This window comes from Humulus lupulus, chromosome 1 (genome assembly GCF_963169125.1).
Source record: "Humulus lupulus chromosome 1, drHumLupu1.1, whole genome shotgun sequence".
In the NCBI taxonomy this organism is placed as follows: Eukaryota; Viridiplantae; Streptophyta; class Magnoliopsida; order Rosales; family Cannabaceae; genus Humulus; species Humulus lupulus.
This window is the reverse complement of record NC_084793.1, coordinates 280,421,140-280,439,431: the sequence shown is the minus strand read 5'-3', so window position 1 is coordinate 280,439,431 and position 18,292 is coordinate 280,421,140. Positions and strand designations below refer to the sequence as shown.

General features: G+C 35.7%; 3 protein-coding genes across 3 annotated transcripts; 2 read left to right on the top strand and 1 right to left on the bottom strand.

The window, feature by feature from the left end:
- Positions 1-2,610: 2,610 nt before the first annotated feature.
- Positions 2,611-7,200, top strand: LOC133807258 (GTP-binding protein At3g49725, chloroplastic). Its single transcript, XM_062245474.1, has 13 exons — positions 2,611-3,134; positions 3,354-3,418; positions 3,572-3,634; positions 3,730-3,819; positions 3,913-4,025; positions 4,122-4,190; positions 4,804-4,948; positions 5,113-5,168; positions 5,318-5,368; positions 5,483-5,537; positions 5,630-5,686; positions 6,045-6,164; positions 6,256-7,200. The coding sequence occupies exons 1-13, from the start codon at positions 2,708-2,710 to the stop codon at positions 6,775-6,777; spliced, it is 1,833 nt and encodes a 610-aa protein (XP_062101458.1). The 5' UTR covers positions 2,611-2,707; the 3' UTR covers positions 6,778-7,200.
- Positions 7,201-7,890: 690 nt separating this feature from the next.
- LOC133807268 (probable pectin methylesterase CGR2) lies at positions 7,891-12,474 on the top strand. Its single transcript, XM_062245485.1, has 7 exons — positions 7,891-8,178; positions 8,522-8,659; positions 8,855-8,894; positions 9,133-9,174; positions 10,446-10,820; positions 11,259-11,314; positions 12,075-12,474. The coding sequence occupies exons 2-7, from the start codon at positions 8,540-8,542 to the stop codon at positions 12,225-12,227; spliced, it is 786 nt and encodes a 261-aa protein (XP_062101469.1). The 5' UTR covers positions 7,891-8,178; positions 8,522-8,539; the 3' UTR covers positions 12,228-12,474.
- A 440-nt stretch (positions 12,475-12,914) lies between these two features.
- On the bottom strand, positions 12,915-15,836 carry LOC133807251 (pentatricopeptide repeat-containing protein At3g49710). Its single transcript, XM_062245466.1, has one exon. The coding sequence runs from the start codon at positions 15,571-15,573 to the stop codon at positions 13,411-13,413; it is 2,163 nt and encodes a 720-aa protein (XP_062101450.1). The 5' UTR covers positions 15,574-15,836; the 3' UTR covers positions 12,915-13,410.
- Positions 15,837-18,292: the final 2,456 nt, after the last annotated feature.

Genomic DNA, 18,292 nt, shown 5'->3' with positions numbered 1-18,292 from the left:
CAAAAAATGGACATCAAATCCCTTATTTATAGCCAAAAATGATGAATAAAATAATCAATTCAAATTAATTAAATTGATTAAATTAATTGAATTAATTATAATATGGCAAATAGGGATAAATTATAGGGTGTAATAATTATGTTTTGGGGTAAAAAATGTAGAAAGTGAGGTAAAAATGTGGTATTTTTGTCATAGGGGACAAATGGTACAAAAATATTTTTTGTTGGGCTCAAGAACAACATAGCATGCAAAGGTTTGGTGGCTTTGGGTCAGTGTGGGAGGCTGAAAGCATTGGGCCTAAGGTGGCATACGGCTGGCTGGCAGGTTGATGTTTTGGAGTGGCAGGCGTTGGAGGCATTGGTGCATTGGCTGAAGGAATTGGTGGCCAGCTGAGTGAAGGCAGGAGGCAGCAACTGAACGTGGGAGTTGGCTGAAGGAAATGGCTGAATTGATGCTTCAGCAAGGAGGTGGGCCTGGGCTGGTGAGGCTTTGGAGCTTGGGCCCAAGGTTGGGCTTGGGCTGGTTCTTCAAAAATGCAAGCTTTTCAATTCTTTTTTCTCAAAAATGCCACTTTTCTTCATTCTTTTCCTTGTTTTTCAAAGCCCAAAATTAAAATAACTTCCTTACAAAATAAACATAAACTAAATCATAATAAAATATTTTCAACTATAATATAAATCAATTAATTCTTTTGAAAATATTAATTATAACTTAATTTATATTTAACATTTAAGCTCAATAATACAACATTTTTTACCACTAACTTAATGATAATAATTCATATAATTAACTACAACATTTTACAACAAAATAACTATAAAAACACACAAAAATCTATAAAATTAAAATAAGCCTAATAAATTGAAAATTACTTAAAAACTTAATAAATTACTTAAAAACTCAAGAATTATGCAACAATTAGTACATAAAAAGTGGTAAAATAACTATATTTTGTAGAGTTATCATACATCGATGGAATGTCGATGCTGAGGCGAACATCTAGTTTAGATGTTATTTTCGATATAATATCGATGGTATATCGATGTTGAATCGATGCCATATATGTTGATTTGGTTCAGCATCAATATGGCATCGATATACCATCGAAATGGAATCACGTATAGATGGCAACCATCAGCATCGATTATACATCGATGACATTTCGATGGTACATCGATAAAATTTCGATGTTGGGGCCAACATATAATTTAGATGTTATGTTTGATATAATATCGATGGTATATCGATGCCATATATATTGATTTGGTTCAGCATCGATATGGCATCGATATACCATCGAAATAGAATCGCGTACTGATGGCAACCATCGGCATCGATTATGCATCAAAATGTCATCGATGTGGCATCGAGCACCATCGAGCCTTATCTCTTGCAAGAATCGTATTGAGTACCATTGAGCACCATTGAGCCATAATCGAACCACTATCGAGCAAAGTCGTTTTTTCATGAAAATCTCGATCTTGAAGGCCCCAACGAATGGTTGCTTAATAGTGCTCGATGCTAGCTCGATGGGGCCTTCAAAATCGAGATTGTTCATGAAAAAATGACTTTGCTCGACGGTGGTTCGATTGTGGCTCGATGGTGCTCGATGTGATTCTTACCAGAGACATAATTTTTCACTCGGGAGTCCATTTGGGGTGATTTTTTTTATTTTGGGTATTTTTTCAAGATCTACACGTTTAACATGCTCATATGCACATTTGGGAAGTTTAAAACTTAAAAATATACAAAAATATGTCTTAACACATGAGGTATGTTTGCACTTTTGTATTTTTTACAAGTGTTACACTTCACAAATGTGCATATGAACATGTCAAACGTGTAGATATTGAAAAATTACCCAAAAAAAAAAAAATCACCCCAAACAGACACCCGAGTGAAAAATTATGTCTCTTGCAAGAATTGCATCGAGCCACTATCGAGCTACCATCGAACCACCATCGAGCAAAGTCATTTTTTCATGAAAAATCATGATTTTGAAGGTCCCATCGAGCTGGCATCGAGCACCATCGAACCACCATCAATCAATGTCGATTTTCTGCAGATTTCAGAGTTTCAGATATGAAAAAAATCGCAAAAAAAAAACTCAAAAATCATGCCCAGATCCGTTCAAAATACAATATTTAGTGTGGTGGTGGTGTTTGTGGTACTGTGAGGTGAGAGAGAGTGAAATAAGAGAGAGAAAGAGGGAAGAGAGAAAAGAGAATAGAGAAATGAGAAGTGAAAAGTGAGGGGGAAAATGGTAAGAGTATTTTAGGTAAAATGTCAAAAAATAACATTAATTTAAAAATTTTAATATGCCTAGCATTTATTTTAAATTATAGCATTTATCAAGCATACAAAATGAAATTTCCCATTTATATTTTTTATAAAAAAAAAAAAAAAAACTTAAATCAACTCAAGCGCCTAATTACGGTTCTCGTGGTCACGAACACACGTCATGTGACCGCTTTGTGAAATTGAGAAACGAAGCTTCGCTCAATGTCGTTTTACTTGGGAGCACTAAGCAATTTTTGACACCAAACGACAAGCCGTTATGTTTATTGTCGTTTCACAATTAACGACATTTTTAAGAAAGAAGAAGAAAACCTCCCTAAACCCCTCTCCGTCGACTCCGATGCTTTAGACAAAACATACCATTTCTCCTCCTCGACACTGATCAAACCACAGACCGAAGCTTCTTCAAATGATTAAAGGACCCATCACGGTATCACGTTATCTTCTCAGGTCTCTCTGCCAAACCATAAACTCTTCATGTTTAAACAGAAGCAATCTCATATCATCACCATGTTCCGGTGGAATTTTCTCGACGCCATCGATGTGGGTTCCGTCCGCGCCGTACTCTCAGGACTCGACTAGCGAAAAGGAAGATCGGTATGAGCTTGTTTCTCTTCTCAATAGGGACCCGGAAAGCCCTCCCAAGCTCTTCGTGGTTCAGCCTCGTATGCGCCCCGATAGGTTGTTGCAGGCCAAGCTTAATGAAGCTCTGTGCCTAGCCAACTCACTCGAAGAACAGCGAGATGGGTACTTCGATACTGATTTTTTTGACAAGGAAATACCTTCACACATTGTCGTTCAGAACCCATCTGCTAGAGGGCATAAAACACGCGCAGGTGGGCCTTGAATCGTTGAATTTACTGTTTTTGAGTATTTAAGTGAATTCTGACAAAACAAAAAAATCCATTTAATTCAGAATTTTTGAGCTAAAGATTTTGATATTAGCTAGCGATGGCTGCTTTGTGGCTTATCTTTTTGAATTTGGGGCTGTTCTTTTTTTTTTCTTGTATTTGTTTTGTTTATAATGTAGGGTTGTTTGTATATACTTTGTGCAGACACGTATTTTGGTCCAGGAACAGTGGACAATATTAAAATCCAGCTAAATCTTGTGGAATCAAAGGCACTAATCTTTTCTTTCTCTTTTTTGTTTTGTTTTGTTTTTTAAAGAAGTAATTAACATACATTTCCAATGACTGAATTCTGGTTCTTGCAATTGATCACAGCATCAATAGCTTGTGAGTCTCAAATTTTAATAATTTGTATCGATTAACAGGGCGAAGTGGATGCTGTTTTTGTGAACACAATTCTATCTGGGGTTCAGCAAAGGAATTTGGAGGCAAGTTTTTGGTACTAACTATTTTATTATCCTGCATTTGGTATGATACTTTTATTTTTTTAATTTTTATTTCAATGTCTTCGCATGAATGGCAGAGAGCATGGGGCAAACCGGTGTTGGATCGCGTGGGTCTTATTATCGAGATATTTAATGCTCATGCATATACAAAAGAGGGAAAGTTGCAGGTAATGGTCTTGTTGGTAGCCGTTCTTGAGTATTGTAGAACTTTAAAGTTCCAACATGTGGCGTTTGCATTGAAGGACTTAGTTTTCTTATAGGCTGAATTAGCAGCATTATCGTATAAGAAGACCAGACTTGTTCGTGTACGGGGCTCAGATGGACGCCTTACTTTTGGAAGTTCTGGAGAATCTGAAGTTGTTAGTGCCCGGGGGTAAATACATTGCCCTGTTTCTAAGTTGTAAACTAAATAAATAAATAAAAAGGTTTAAGCATTCAAATACTTTGATCTGATATGTTTCACCTGCAGGAGAGGAAGTGGTGGACGTGGGTTTATTAGTGGTGCTGGAGAAACTGAACTTCAACTTCAACGACGGAGGTTCGTTCCCTTAATTACGTAATTTTGATTATATAATAATCTGAACTTAAGAGACCAGAACACTGGTTTTGCATAGTGCTAGACAAGATTCTTCTGCTACAATGTTATGTCATGGCTCACTGTGTACATTGTTTCATAATTCATATTGGTTGAAGTTCTTATGCCATAAGGTTTGTCTCCTCATATGGTTTTTTTTTTTTTTCACTTTGATTGCCAGAGAAAGATTTTTATAGAATAAATTTCTGATTCTTTTTCACTCCATAAAATTCTTAAATGGATAATGTTAGGGATTCCTCCCACTTTATTATCCCATCTAAGGAGTTGTGTGATTTATCATATTTCAATTGGTAAATGTTACTAAATCTAACCAATTGAATGTTAACAACTTACCATGCTGAGTCATATTATTCACATCAGGTGGTATGAAAAGGTAGGATATGAGATCATATTCTTCTTCTTCTTCAGGGTTTAGTGATCTTGCTTTCAAATCTTAAGAAGAGTTACCATTTAATTCATTGGATATCAGATACACTTCTAGTTGCTGTTGTCTCATTTATTGTTTCTTAAATTTTGTTGGTATTCTTTAAGTTTTCCTGTTAAACTGTAATTTCAGAATTATAGAACGTCGGAGAATGTTATTATCACAAATTGAAGAGGTTCGTCGTACTCGAGCTTTGCAACGGGCTGCTCGCAAGAGACGTGGAGGCTCCGATGGTCAAGGTTTAGTTACTGTTGCTGTAGTTGGGTATACAAATGCGGTAGGTTCTTTGAATGAGATTATTGTTCTTCATTTTTATTCAAGTCATCCGTTAAGTGGTGTAAATTATATTGTGATCTTGTAGGTCATCTTGGCTATTGGATATCATTTTTAGCTTCTTGCTTTCGCTTGTAATTGCTAATTGTTCCCTTTTCCTTTTAATAGGGGAAATCTACACTAGTTGGTGCACTTTCAAACAGTGATCTTTATAGTGATTCACGGTAAGTCAATCTGCTTATATGATGTATTTTCTAATCTACAAGCAATTTTCATAAAGTCGTGATCTATTTAGTTTCTAATTTATAAATTTTGATTTCTTCTTGTACTATTTTTAAAACTATAATTAATGGTTACTTTGTATTTACTGTAGACTCTTTGCAACAGTTGATCCTAGATTAAGAAGTGTTCTTCTTCCATCCGGGTAATATGTTTGAAAAATGATTTTTTTTTATTGCATTTTAAATTCTCAAGAACAAATTGCAGCTCTTGTCTGGAGCTTATTTTTAGTGATTTTGTCATGTTTATATAATTCCAGAAAGAAGGTGCTTGTAAGTGATACAGTAGGATTTATATCAGATTTGCCAGTGCAGGTATATTGGAAAATGGGTTCAATTGTTTAACCTATCACTGACTCCACAATTATTTTGCTTCATTGCTAATGAAATGCAATCCATTTTTTCAGTTAGTTGAAGCATTTCATGCAACTTTAGAAGAAGTGGTGGAAGCTGATCTGCTTGTGGTATGTTCACCCAATTTCAAATGTGAAAGATTTTTAAGAGTTGAAAACTTACAAGTGAAACTTGGACAATCTCAGTCTTCTTTTTCTCATACCAAATTTATAATTTCACTAACTTACCAAAACATGAGTAAAATTGATTAATTACTTGAAGTTCACAAGCACTGATGATTGTTTAGTTGAGTTGAAGTTCACAAGCACTTTTGTCTTGGTTTCCCTTCATGAAAGCTTTGGCGCTCAGCATACGAAGAGAACTTGATAGAAATTTTCTCAACATATATTAGTGAACAGATGTTATGACAAAAAAAAAAAAATTAAATAAATAAAAGAGGTTTTGACATATTTAATTTTATCCTCTTAGCATGTGTTGGACTGTACTGCCCCAAATCTTGATGAGCATCGGTCAACTGTACTCAGCGTTCTTGTGCAATTAGGAGTATCAAAAGAGAAGCTTCAGAATATGATTGAAGTTTGGAATAAGGTATTACTACGAACCCCTATTTATCCTTCTGTTAACTAACTTTTCTCATATAATAATAAAATTGCATCCTTGTGCTATGAGAAATGCTCAGATTGATTACCATGAGGATGACATGGGCGTAGAAGAAGAAGAAGAAGAAGAAGAAGAAGAAGAAGAAGAAGGGGTAGAAGCATCAAATGTAACAGCTCGAGAGCTGGTTGGTGATCATACCAATGACAATGCATACAAGTTATCCACAGGAGATCTTGAAGCTGTGGATGACCAAGAAGATGACTATTCTGATGGCTGGTTGGCATCAGATGATGACCAAAACCCTTGGAGTGATGAAAATGGTTCTACACTCCCATTAGAGAGTGTGGATGACCAACAAAGTGAGTGTTCCAAGGACTGGAGAACGGAAATGGGTTTGCATTCTCAAGATCAGTCTGGCCCGCATGTCAAAACATCTGCGCTTACTGGAGTTGGATTGCAAGAGTTGCTGGAACTTATAGATGAGAGGCTGAAAGATCAAGATAAGAAGTTGAATGCCCACAATGTTGTGGAAAGGAGCATCTTCAATCGAAAATGGAGGCCACCTCGAGAAGAGGAAGATGGCATAGCTGTTGAAAAGTAGAATCTTCAATCTGGTCAATTTGTTGTTCTTTGCTACATCTAGCTTGGGTCACCCGATGACTGAAGGTTCATCACAAACCGAAACAGCCCATTGCAGGTCGATTTCTCTTCCCTTCCCAAGATCAAAACTTTGTTGTCCAGAAGCAGCTTTCTGGTATTTCCTAAGGAACTCTTGAGCATCTTGTAACCAATTAAATTAAACTAATTTACCTCAAATCTGGCACTTTACAGTGAAGATATCTACCATAAGCGTTCTTTTTTCCTCAACTAATAACGAACTTGCACTTAGGCTTGACTGGCTACTAAAGCATGTTGGGCCTTGCAGTATAAACTGTTGTATTTACTATTACTATTAAGTAAATTAATGTAAAATGTAAATCACAGTGGCAATAATCTCATATTTCCATCTGTCCTTTATTATTTATTATTATCTTCCCTTTTCCCCTTGAAAATGAATGCGAGGGACTGGGACAATGGGATTGAAGCAACATCTAAGGACAAGCTTGGGAAGTTTCCATCGAGTCAAATCTAGATCTTAGAGGAAAAATACCCAACTCTTCTGTTTTCTGAAAAAAAGGCAATATAGATAAATTAGTGGTTAATTTTACTAATACCTCAACAATACATATCCGACATTTGAAGTAATTATAACAATTGTTGCATTTTCCACTTTCTTAGTGTAGTTTCCTTTTAGCTTTGTACTTATAAATGTAATATATTGAGGTGCTTCCAATTTTCTTTTAAATTAGATTAGTTGAAAAAGAAAAGTCACTAATAATCATTGTTTTCCAACTATAATTTCGAAAATTGCGTAGCGGAGACGAGTGAAAAAAACGCATACACATAAACATAAACATAAAATCGAACCATTTCAAAAAAAAAAAAAAAAAAAAAGCATGTTTACAACACAGAGTGAGACCAAAAGAACAAAGACTATTTACTAGTACACAGTAGAAGTGAGAGAGTATGAAAAGTCGAAAATGGGCATGGCCCCGGGTAGGCAGGGGGCCAATGAGGAAGAGCGCCGACAGACAAATGAGAATATGAGATCCAAAATTAAAAAAACAAAACAAATTGCCGCGTGCCGTTGCGCGCGTTAGATCCCGTGAACCGTTGGATTGGATGCTCATTACATTTCATTACATTCCTTCACAATTTTATGAACTGGATTCCATTTATCATCCTCTTCTTCATGACCTCATACTCCTTCTACTACTAATACCACTACATACTTTCTCAACCAGAAAACTAAACTCCATAGATCTAAGATCTGATTCTCCTCTTTCATACACATTCTTTTTATTAACAATTCTGCTCCTCTCTATCTCTCTCTATCCCCATTTTCAACCATTCCAGCCTTTCTTTCACATTCAATTCCACCGATTCGATCCGCGGCTACCAGGTTTCTCTTTCAATTTCCTTGTTCTCATTTTCGCTCTTCTTTCTAACGATCTGATAAAGTAACTATCCTTTTTCTCTGGATCTGTGTTGAATTTCGTTCTTTTGCTTATAAATTAAGCCTCATTGGCTACCAACTGGAAGCTCTAACTGATCTGATGTTTTCTTGTTGATTTTGGTTTGTTTGTCAAGAAATTTGTTATTTTTGGATGGGAATGGATTACTACTCTTCCAGTGAAAATTGTTGTTTTTGTTTTGTTTTTGCCTGATTTTGATATGCGAAAGCGAAGAGTTTAGTTTCTGTTACCTCAATCTAGTTTTGATTGATGTTCTTCATTTTCACGCAGTGTGAATCGCAAGTAATTATGTCGAGGAGACAAACAGGATCAACTCGGCGCAATGGAAACGCCTTTCCCTTCACAGGAGCCTTCTTACATTCGAAATCTAAAACGTCCCCTTTATTATCCGTTGGCCTAGTTCTTGTGGTAATTTTCTATTTTTGCCATTTTCACTCACTATAATGCTATTTATGCCTTGATTGCTACTTAGTTTAGAGATTTGGATTTATTTTTAATGCTTATAATGCTACACACGACTTAAACATGATGTAAAAATGGCTTGAGTTATTATATAAGTTCTCATTTTGGATTCTTACTTTTTTTTTTGGGTGAATCTATCAGGGAGCTTTTCTTCTAATTGGCTATGCTTATAGTGGCTCAGGTTTGCACCGTTTTGGCTATGGTTTTCAGATTTTGGTTTTAACTAAATAATTATGTTAGGTGGTCTTTCTTGCTACTAAATTGATGCCGCGGGCATTGTCAATTATACTATTTTTCTTTTTCCATTGGCCTTGTACTTTGATGATCTCTTATTTGTTTTTAATTTTCATTTTTAGTTTGAAGCTGTATCTTATTTCAAACGATCTGCAGTGATTTAACATGTGGTTTTTAACGTACAGTTTTCAAAAGTGACAAGGCAGCAACAGTTAGTAGGGTTGAAGGTAGTTACATACTCGCTTTTTTCCATTTCATATCTTTGATTCTCAGCATTAGACAATTGTGATTTGTGTGTATATTAGCTTGTACGTTTGGATTTATAATAACAGAGGCTGTTAAATGGTATTTAGCCATTGCCGAAAGGATTTTTTTTAGTATTATCCCTACATTATTATATCCCTTACCAAAAAGTGGGGTTACCTTTGTGGTGGACTATGATCTATGATTCTGTTGTTAGATCTAATATGTAATAATGAGCATAACAATAAACAACAATACTCATCAAATACCAACAATATCACAATTATTTTTCGTAGGATAATGAGGTAAATAAAATAGAATTCAGATTAGACTTTAACCTCTTATAACATGAATATTTGGAGATGATGTATGCTCCTCAATAATCTGCCAAGAGAAGAAAACAAGAAGAGGAACGCAAGGGGAGCATGAAAACTGCCCACTACTCACTCAACCTTTTTCAATATATTCATGAAACCCATATGGCAGCCAAAAAAAAAACTTCCTATAATAGGTTTCACAAGTGTCTTGTATGCACACAATACTCTATCATTAATGAGATTTAAATGGGCAGTTGGGTCTAAGTGTGGATCATAGACCAATAGGCTGACTAGCGATCATTAATGATAGAACATTGCGTGTACATAAAATACACTTGTGTAGCCTATTAAAATGACATGTTTGCCGCCATATGGGTTCAATAATGTGAGAGGGTTGAGTGTGTTTCGATGGGAAGTCTTCATGCTCCCTTCTTGCGTTTCTTCTTGTTTTCTCTTGGCAGGTCATTTAGAGCTCATCATCTACCATATTCATCTTGCAAGAGATAAATTCCTAAGCTAAAATTCCATTTGAAATACCTCAATATTCTATGAGAATTATTTGCAACGTGTTGATGTTGATGAATGTTGTTAAATGATTTTGTATCTTATTGTACTCATCATTACATTAAATCTAATAATTGGTATTAAGAGCCAACTCATAAGGTTTCGATGTTATCAAAATATTTTTCTTGAATTTTATTTTTGGAATTTAGGGTATTTTTGTGGGTTTGAAGTACCAAATTTTGCAAATAATTTTTTTACCAAAATTATTATTACTGCAAGCTTATTACCATTCAATTTAATGTACACGCACATATTTAATAATATATATATATATATAGATATATATAGAATTAGTGTAGACATGGATTTTATTGTACATATGCCTGGTTTAGAAGAAATTCTGATACAAATTGTAATTTATTTTCTTTTTCAAGGTGACTTTTCTTGCACGTTAGATGTTCAGAGAGCAATACCTGTTCTGAAAAAAGCATACGGTGACAGTATGCACAAAGTTTTGCATGTTGGCCCTGATACTTGCACAGTTGTATCCTCATTATTAAAAGAAGAGGAAACTGAAGCTTGGGGTATGGAACCATATGACGTAGAGGATGCTGATAGTAGTTGCAAGAGACTTGTACAGAAAGGCATTGTCCGCGTGGCTGATCTCAAATTTCCATTACCCTACAGAGCAAAGTCGTTTTCTCTTGTTATTGTGTCTGATGCTTTGGACTACCTGTCTCCAAAATATTTGAACAGGACTCTTCCAGAGTTGGCCAGGGTATCTGCTGATGGTATTGTTATTTTTGCAGGTATTGTCTGAAAAAGATTTCTATCCCTTCTTGAAATGTTGATACATGAGGTCTTCATATTTTTAGTTGTCACTATTGTATAAATCTGTTCAGAAATTCCCAAAAGGAAATTTCAGCCAAACATTTTCCCTCTAGTTTTATGCATCAGCTAATTCTGTAGATTCAAATGGTGGATTCTTCTTGTTTTTCTTGTTCCTTTTCTCCCTTATAATCAATGCTACAGTAATATTGATAGTAAATGTGACTCATCAGAACTAGTGAATAAGATCAGCACTTACCATTTATAGCATTAGGGATTATACATTGCCATTCTATTTTGTGTACTCCTTTTGCTAACACACACACACACACATACGTGTATATATATATATATTTATATATTGTTTGCTTGTGGAAATATTTAATCTGATGTTCCTTTCCCTCCTTTTTCATGTTTAGGTTACCCTGGTAAACAAAGAGCAAATATTCCTGAGTTATCCAAATTTGGACGTCCTGTAAGTGGAAACCTACTACTTTATGTTTCAATTGCTCCTTAGTATTGTTTTAGTAAATCGTTGTAACAATCTAGAGGTGCCATGTATAGTAAATAATTGGACATTAATATGATTCTCATTCATTTGAATCTTCTAGTTGTTATCACGATTACCTTCTGCAATCTGTCAGTGGTTTCTGTTACTGGGACTATGCTGCAAAGTTGTATTCCCATTATTTTAGAACCTCACAAAATCGTGCATCTTATATTTTTACATGAATTAGTGAGTTACTTATTCTGTCCATAAGAATAGTGGTAAAGGCATTATATAATCTAGAGTGGTCAGCAAATAGTTCACTTGACAAATGACAAAATCAAGATTAGGGCTTCTCGTGACAAATTGTGAACAATATCCAAGCAACAATACAAGAGAACTAACACCTGATAAGTTATCTTGTTGTTACAACTGCCACAAACTTGTATGTAATCCATATTATACATAAAGTTGGTAATTAAACCGGCTTTATTTGGAATTGAAGCTAGTGGTGATCATATTAGCAAGGGGAAAAAGAATAGCTGATGGTGATATCAAATATTATCTCCACTAGTATATCCTTTTTTCTGACCCTGGTTCATTTAGTTATGATGGGCACAGAATCTACCTTCCACCACTAATTGTAGCTCAAGCTATTTTTGTTATTATTTTTTTTCTTGGTGTATTATTGTTTTTTCTTAGCAACTTACGAGTTTTCTTCTTCTTCTGCTACCCCCTTTCCCTTCAGGCCAAAATGAGGAGCTCATCATGGTGGATTCGATTTTTTGTTTCGACAAGCTTAGAAGAAAACGAAGTTGTCATCAAAAAGTTTGAGCAAGCTGCATCAAAGAGTGCATATCAGCCAAGCTGTCAAGTGTTCCACCTCAAGTCCTTCAATTGATTAAAGAATTATAACGATAGTTTCTTCACTATTTTTCATGGCCACAGGAGAGGTTAAGCTGGCATTCAAAGTGCCCCTCTTTCCATTCATTATATTGCACTACAAGAAAGGTTAAAGTAATAAACTATCCAAATACTGTTAATCTCATAGTCGATGTTTATTAATTTTATTGATGGAAATATAGCCTGAATTGTATTATTATATACTTCAATCTATTTATTACACGCGATTTTTGTTCATTGCTTTACACACTTGCATTTCCCTCTTTTGTATTTGGTAATGTGAAAATGTCATGCACATAAGCAATCATAAAAGTGCGGTATCAAGTTACAACTAGTACAAAATTAGACCTAAACGAAGATCGTGATATTTTGCACGAGTTAAATCGTCTCAATAGCAAATTAAAAACAGATCACTAGTTTAAATGGAAGTTAATTATATCGGATTCAGTCCTCTTTGGATTTTTTTACATGATATCAAGAAATGAAACATAATTTATTAATGGGAATGTTTTGTGGTATACCCAATAATAACCATTTTCAAATATATATATATATATATATATCAATTTTGTGATGATCATTATTTAAAATAAAATCCAAACTTATATTTCATTAAAATAACAAATGAGTATATTTCCTTTATTAATTTTAGCATCTCAAGGGTGAACATTTGGCAGCCTAAAGATGGAGTGAATTGCTTCTTTTGAGTTATGACCGGTCATTGATATCATACTAAGAGTTTCTCCGCCGTTGTAGCCACAAGAGTGGCTTGACTAATTTTTGTCAAACCAATGCCAACGTGGCTGCTAAAGATGATTACTATAGACAATTGCTAAGGAGCACCATTAGTACCCAACACCACAAGTTGATGACGTATAGCTATTGATGCAATTTAATATCAAATCCAATATATTTGAATTTAATAAGTATTATCGGGTATCACTAACCAATTATAAGATGTCAACTCGTCGTGTAGTGTTGGACACCTTAATGTGCCAAATAACAACACTCATTATCATACTAGAGAGATAGTGGCAACCTTCCATTATTTCTTAAACAAAAACTAATATTTTAAAATAAATTTTGTACTTTAGGCAACTAGTGGATTGCCTCATTGGAGATGCCCAAACATGTCTCATTATAATCGTCCTGAAAAAACAGACATGGAGCATATTTAGTTATCACCAATAATCCCCACAAGAGCAATTCCCATTCATAAAGCAATGGAATCTGTGGGCATCTCTCACAGTGATTTTCCTCCCAGAAACGGCAGAGATAAATTTGATAGCATTGTGGCAATCCCCACATATTCTTAGGTTCTTCACCACAAGAATAGGCTCTCCTTCTTTAGTTGAAATGAGCCCAAATGCAACTGCAAGCTTCTCACTGTGATGTCCTAGTTTAGTCTCTCGCTCTCCATCGACTGCTTCATCTTCCTTTACCAAAGACCATCTGACATCTGGTACATAGCCGGCTCGCCTTATCTTCATTAACATCTCTTCCAAATATGAACGAATTTCTTTGATCATTGGGTGGGAACTATCTTCAGCCACAAAAACGTGTACTCGCTTATTCATCTCAATCCAACTACATCCTGGTTTCTTCCTCACACCTCTGTCCCGCATAAGCTTTCTAACTGTTGCTACCTCCTCCCATTTTCCTGCACTTGCATACATATTTGCTAGTACAACATAAGGAACAGCATTCAAAGGTTCCAGCTGAACAACTTGATTGGCCGCCTTCAGTGCTAGTGCCATGTTTCCGTGCTTTCTACTGGCACCGAGTAATGAAGCCCAACCAATGGAACCGGGGCTAAATGGCATTGTCTCAATGAGCTGCTCAGCTTCATCCAGATTGCCTGCTCGACCCAGCAGGTCTATCATGCATGAATAATGCTCTGCTTCTGGTTCTATACCAAATTTCTCCTTCATCATATGGAAATACTTCTGACCTTCCTCAACTTTTCCAGTGTGAGCACAAGCAGAAAGAACTGAGATAAATGTTATACTTGTAGGTCTGATACTAGTTTGGAGCATTTGCTCAAAAAGACGCAGTGATTCCATCCCAATACCATGCTGAGCATATCCTGCAATCATCGAATTCAAGGAGACAGAATTGTGTTCTGGCATCCTATCAAACAACCTCCTTGCATCATGCAGATTCCCACATTTTGAGTACATTGTGATAAGAGCATTATTCACTGAAATAATATTTGAAGGAATCTCCGATTTGATTGCCAAAGAATGAATCTGTTTCCCTTGAGAGGGTGATGACAAGTTTGAGCACGCACTAATCACACAGACAAAGCTACAATCATCAGGGCGGTGACCGACACGCTGCATATGCCTGAAACAACATAGAGCGTCTTCAGAAAATTCCTCATGTTGGGAATACCCAGAAACCATTGTGTTCCAAAGAACCAAATCCGGTGAAGGAATCTCTTCAAATATTTTCCTGCAATCTGACATGCCACCACCACACTTGGAATATAAATCAATCAAGCCACTCCCCACATGAGAGTTTTGATTGAAACCTGCCTTAATTAACTTGGCATGAAACTGACGCCCGCCGATTAGATCCTCCACACACGTAAATGCAGTTAAAACACTGGCCAAAGTAAACATGTCGACATTCAATTCCCTGCTAACCAATTCCTGAAACAAGCTCAAGGCCTTGGACCCTTCGCGATGCTGGCCATATGCCACAATCATCGAATTCCATGACACCTCATCCCTCACCTCCTCACCCATCCCATAGAAAACTTTCTTAGCCTCTTCCAAGAGCCCGTTTTTACCATAATACGTTACCAGAGAATTGTTGACGGATGCAAACGAACCAAACCCACCTGAAACTGCCAGTGAATGCAGCTGCCTAACCAAACCAACATCCTTACTAGCAGCTGTTATTGCAGCTGACAGAGTGAAACCATCCATGTCAAGATCCATCTTTCTCATCTCATCAAACAAGCACAAAGCTTGTTGGGTCTCACCTCGATCAGCATAAGCAGAAATGAGAGTGTTATAAGACACTAAATCCGGCTGAGGAATTTGATTGAACAGTTGGTGGGCAATAAGGTTTAGTGATTCTTTTGCGTACGCGGCGACGATGGCGTTGAAAGAGAAGACATTGGGGTCTGGGATGTGGTCGAAGGCGTGGCGAGCAGAGGAAAGGTGACCGCATTTGGAGTACAAGAGGATAAAATGATTGGAGAGATAGGTGGAGGAAGGTAGAAGGGACTTGACGTATATGGTGTGAAGAGATTTTCCGGTGAAGAGGTCTCTCTCGGCTATGCAGGCCTTCAAAAGGTGGCGAAAGCTTTGAAGGGTCCATGAGATTTGGCTCATCTAAGCATCTCCTCTCTCCAAAAATACAGTGCAGTTGTTTGTTTCTTTGTTACATTGGCCTATGTTTTGGTGCTCTCTCGGCAATCCTCATGTTCCACTTCCCCCTCCAATTTTAAGTAGGTATTCATCAAACCGCCGCCCACACCTTTCAGTAATTTAGGATTTGTAAACCTTCGAGATGTTGATATGGTTTGCATTTTTGCCAAACTATGCAAGAAGTATAGTTCGCAGTTTTGAATTTAATAAATGTGCTTTAAACCCCATGACATGTTTATATATAATATTTTTTTTATATCTACGGCAAAACTCTCTATTCTTAGTTGAAGAATCAATAACCCTAACAAAATTTTTTGACGGCAATACCCTTGATTATTATCTTTTATTTGCAGCCGTTCAATTTGAAGTGTTATGTGGACTACGTGTCAACATGGTATTGAGCCACGTGTTGTTGGCGTGTCTAAAATTTAATAGTGTATTGTAACTAATTTTTATTCTTAAAAAATATTTAAAATTAATAATATATATTAAAAAATTATTTTAAATAAATTTAATTCATTATAAATTATAAATAATAAAGCTATTTAAGTAAAAACAAAAATTTAAAAGTTCATATTCCCAATTTTCCCCTTCGTTCTATTAATTAAATAAAGATATAGTTTAATGTAATGCCCTGACTAATTATAAGACCTCAAATTATTAAAAATTACTAAGACATAACTACTATTTTGGAATATATACATAAAATATTATAACTTTATTAAAAATCCAAAATACGGTACATGATCTCATTGTTATTTACATAAAAACATTAAAGAAAACTTAACATTTAATTAATTGTTCAAAAACTAATTGCGGAAATACATAAATTAAAAGACTTGAAATAACTTCATCCTCGATCTTCTAGTAGTCCATTCAATCAGTCCTCTCCCAATACACATGTCAAAACTGCCATAAATCCTTCCCGCCTTCCAAGCTTATTTTCTTGCACCATCTAAAATAAAAGGAATGAGCTTAATGCCCAGCAAAGAAAATCTACTAAACATATCATAAATCATATGACTATATCATAAAACATATACTATAAAACATATGACGTAAAAACGTATATCATATAAACATAGGACTACAATATTAATGCCCATTAACTCATTACCGTAGCATGTGATAAAACTATCTAGGTTCTCAGTTTACTAATCGAGGTAGGTTAGATCACAAAATAGTATATGATAACCCATCTAAGTCCTCAGTCTACTAATCGAGGTAGGGTAAATCATAACTCTACTCCACGATAATGATAAAAAAAAAATTGGGATTTGCTATCTAAGCAACTATAAGTCCCAAGTGACTACAAAACATATTTATACATATATACATAGCACATAACATATCATAGCATATAAACATATCATAACACATATAATCTAACCTATTTTCCTTACCAAAAACTAGGAATTTGGAGACAAGAACGGGATTGGAAAACTCCTAAAATCAACAGTAAGAATCATGAGTTTCTAAAGAAATGGAGATGAAAAAGAGACCTAGACCATCAAGATAGAAACTTACCGAAAAGCCTTAAGTTTCAAGAAACTTAAACACCTAACCAAAAGCCATAATAATGTGTTAGGATCTGAAAGAAAATGAAATAAAATAAAAGAACTATGATGAATTAAACCTGAGGATAAGAATACCTTGAATGGACTAGAACTTTGATCTACACCTCGATACCGAAATAACACTCTATCTTACTTCCCAAGTGTTTAGAAAATCTTAGATTGAAAAAGCTTTTAATCCTAAAACCCTAGTGTTTTCTCTCTAGAATAAACTTAACAGCTTGGAGCCTCTGAAGAATGCTTGAATAATGAATGAAATGGCTGAGTACTAGGTCCTATTTATAGAGTTCAAGGAGTGAAACTAACCCCTTTTAAAAGTAATAAATTTGAATTTTCGTTTCAACAAATGCCCAGAACTCGGTCAAAAACGTTCAAGAGTAAGTCTAAGTGTTTGAGGGCTGTTTCCAGCTCGGTTCTACCAAGCTTTCAAAAATCAACCCAAGGGCTGATATATCGCCCTACCCTAGGCGATATATTGCCTATACCTATGCCCCGAGCCTCCGCGGTTTCGTTCGTGCAAAGTTGACGTCTTTTCTGTATCATCCGTAGGCGATATATCAACCCCTATAGCTGCGATATATCGGGATACGTTGATATATCAAACACGTTTTTGCACTCTTTCATCATATTTTGAATTTTTTAAACAACTTTGACTGAGTAAAACGTGATCCTAACAACTACTGGAAGGTTCTAGAGCTTCTATATTTATCCTTTATTAAATTATTCATCCAATATAGTGCCTTATGGTCGTGAGTCATCTTGGTCGACCCCGGTTGAACTAAATATAGGGTAGTGTGTGCCTCTTCCAAAATCTTCATCTTAATTCCATAATCATTCGGCACGCACACCTGTCATTTATATCTCAAGTACCCCTGTCCTGATATGGAGAAATCCATAGTCTTGCCTTCTTTGACTGCAACCATATGTGATACTAACGTGTCATCACGCCCTTGCCCGATCCGTATATCTTCTAATAAACTCGACTGGATGGACAAGTTAGCCAGTTGACCCCTGAATAGTTCTATTCCGGCATTAATCAGCTCTTGCTGAAGCAGCTTTTCTATTCCTGATAACACTGCTAAATTTCCATAACTCTTTCAGTTTAACGC

Bases quoted from the DNA above. Each gene is read 5' to 3' on its own strand.
- LOC133807258 (XM_062245474.1), top strand. From the start codon at position 2,708: ATGATTAAAGGACCCATCACGGTATCACGTTATCTTCTCAGGTCTCTC. The intron at 5,538-5,629 runs GTATATTGGAAA...CCATTTTTTCAG, and splicing joins TATCAGATTTGCCAGTGCAG to TTAGTTGAAGCATTTCATGC. The intron at 6,165-6,255 runs GTATTACTACGA...AGAAATGCTCAG, and splicing joins TGATTGAAGTTTGGAATAAG to ATTGATTACCATGAGGATGA.
- LOC133807268 (XM_062245485.1), top strand. From the start codon at position 8,540: ATGTCGAGGAGACAAACAGGATCAACTCGGCGCAATGGAAACGCCTTT. The intron at 9,175-10,445 runs GTAGTTACATAC...TTCTTTTTCAAG, and splicing joins AACAGTTAGTAGGGTTGAAG to GTGACTTTTCTTGCACGTTA. The intron at 10,821-11,258 runs GTATTGTCTGAA...TTTCATGTTTAG, and splicing joins TGGTATTGTTATTTTTGCAG to GTTACCCTGGTAAACAAAGA.
- LOC133807251 (XM_062245466.1), bottom strand. From the start codon at position 15,573: ATGAGCCAAATCTCATGGACCCTTCAAAGCTTTCGCCACCTTTTGAAG.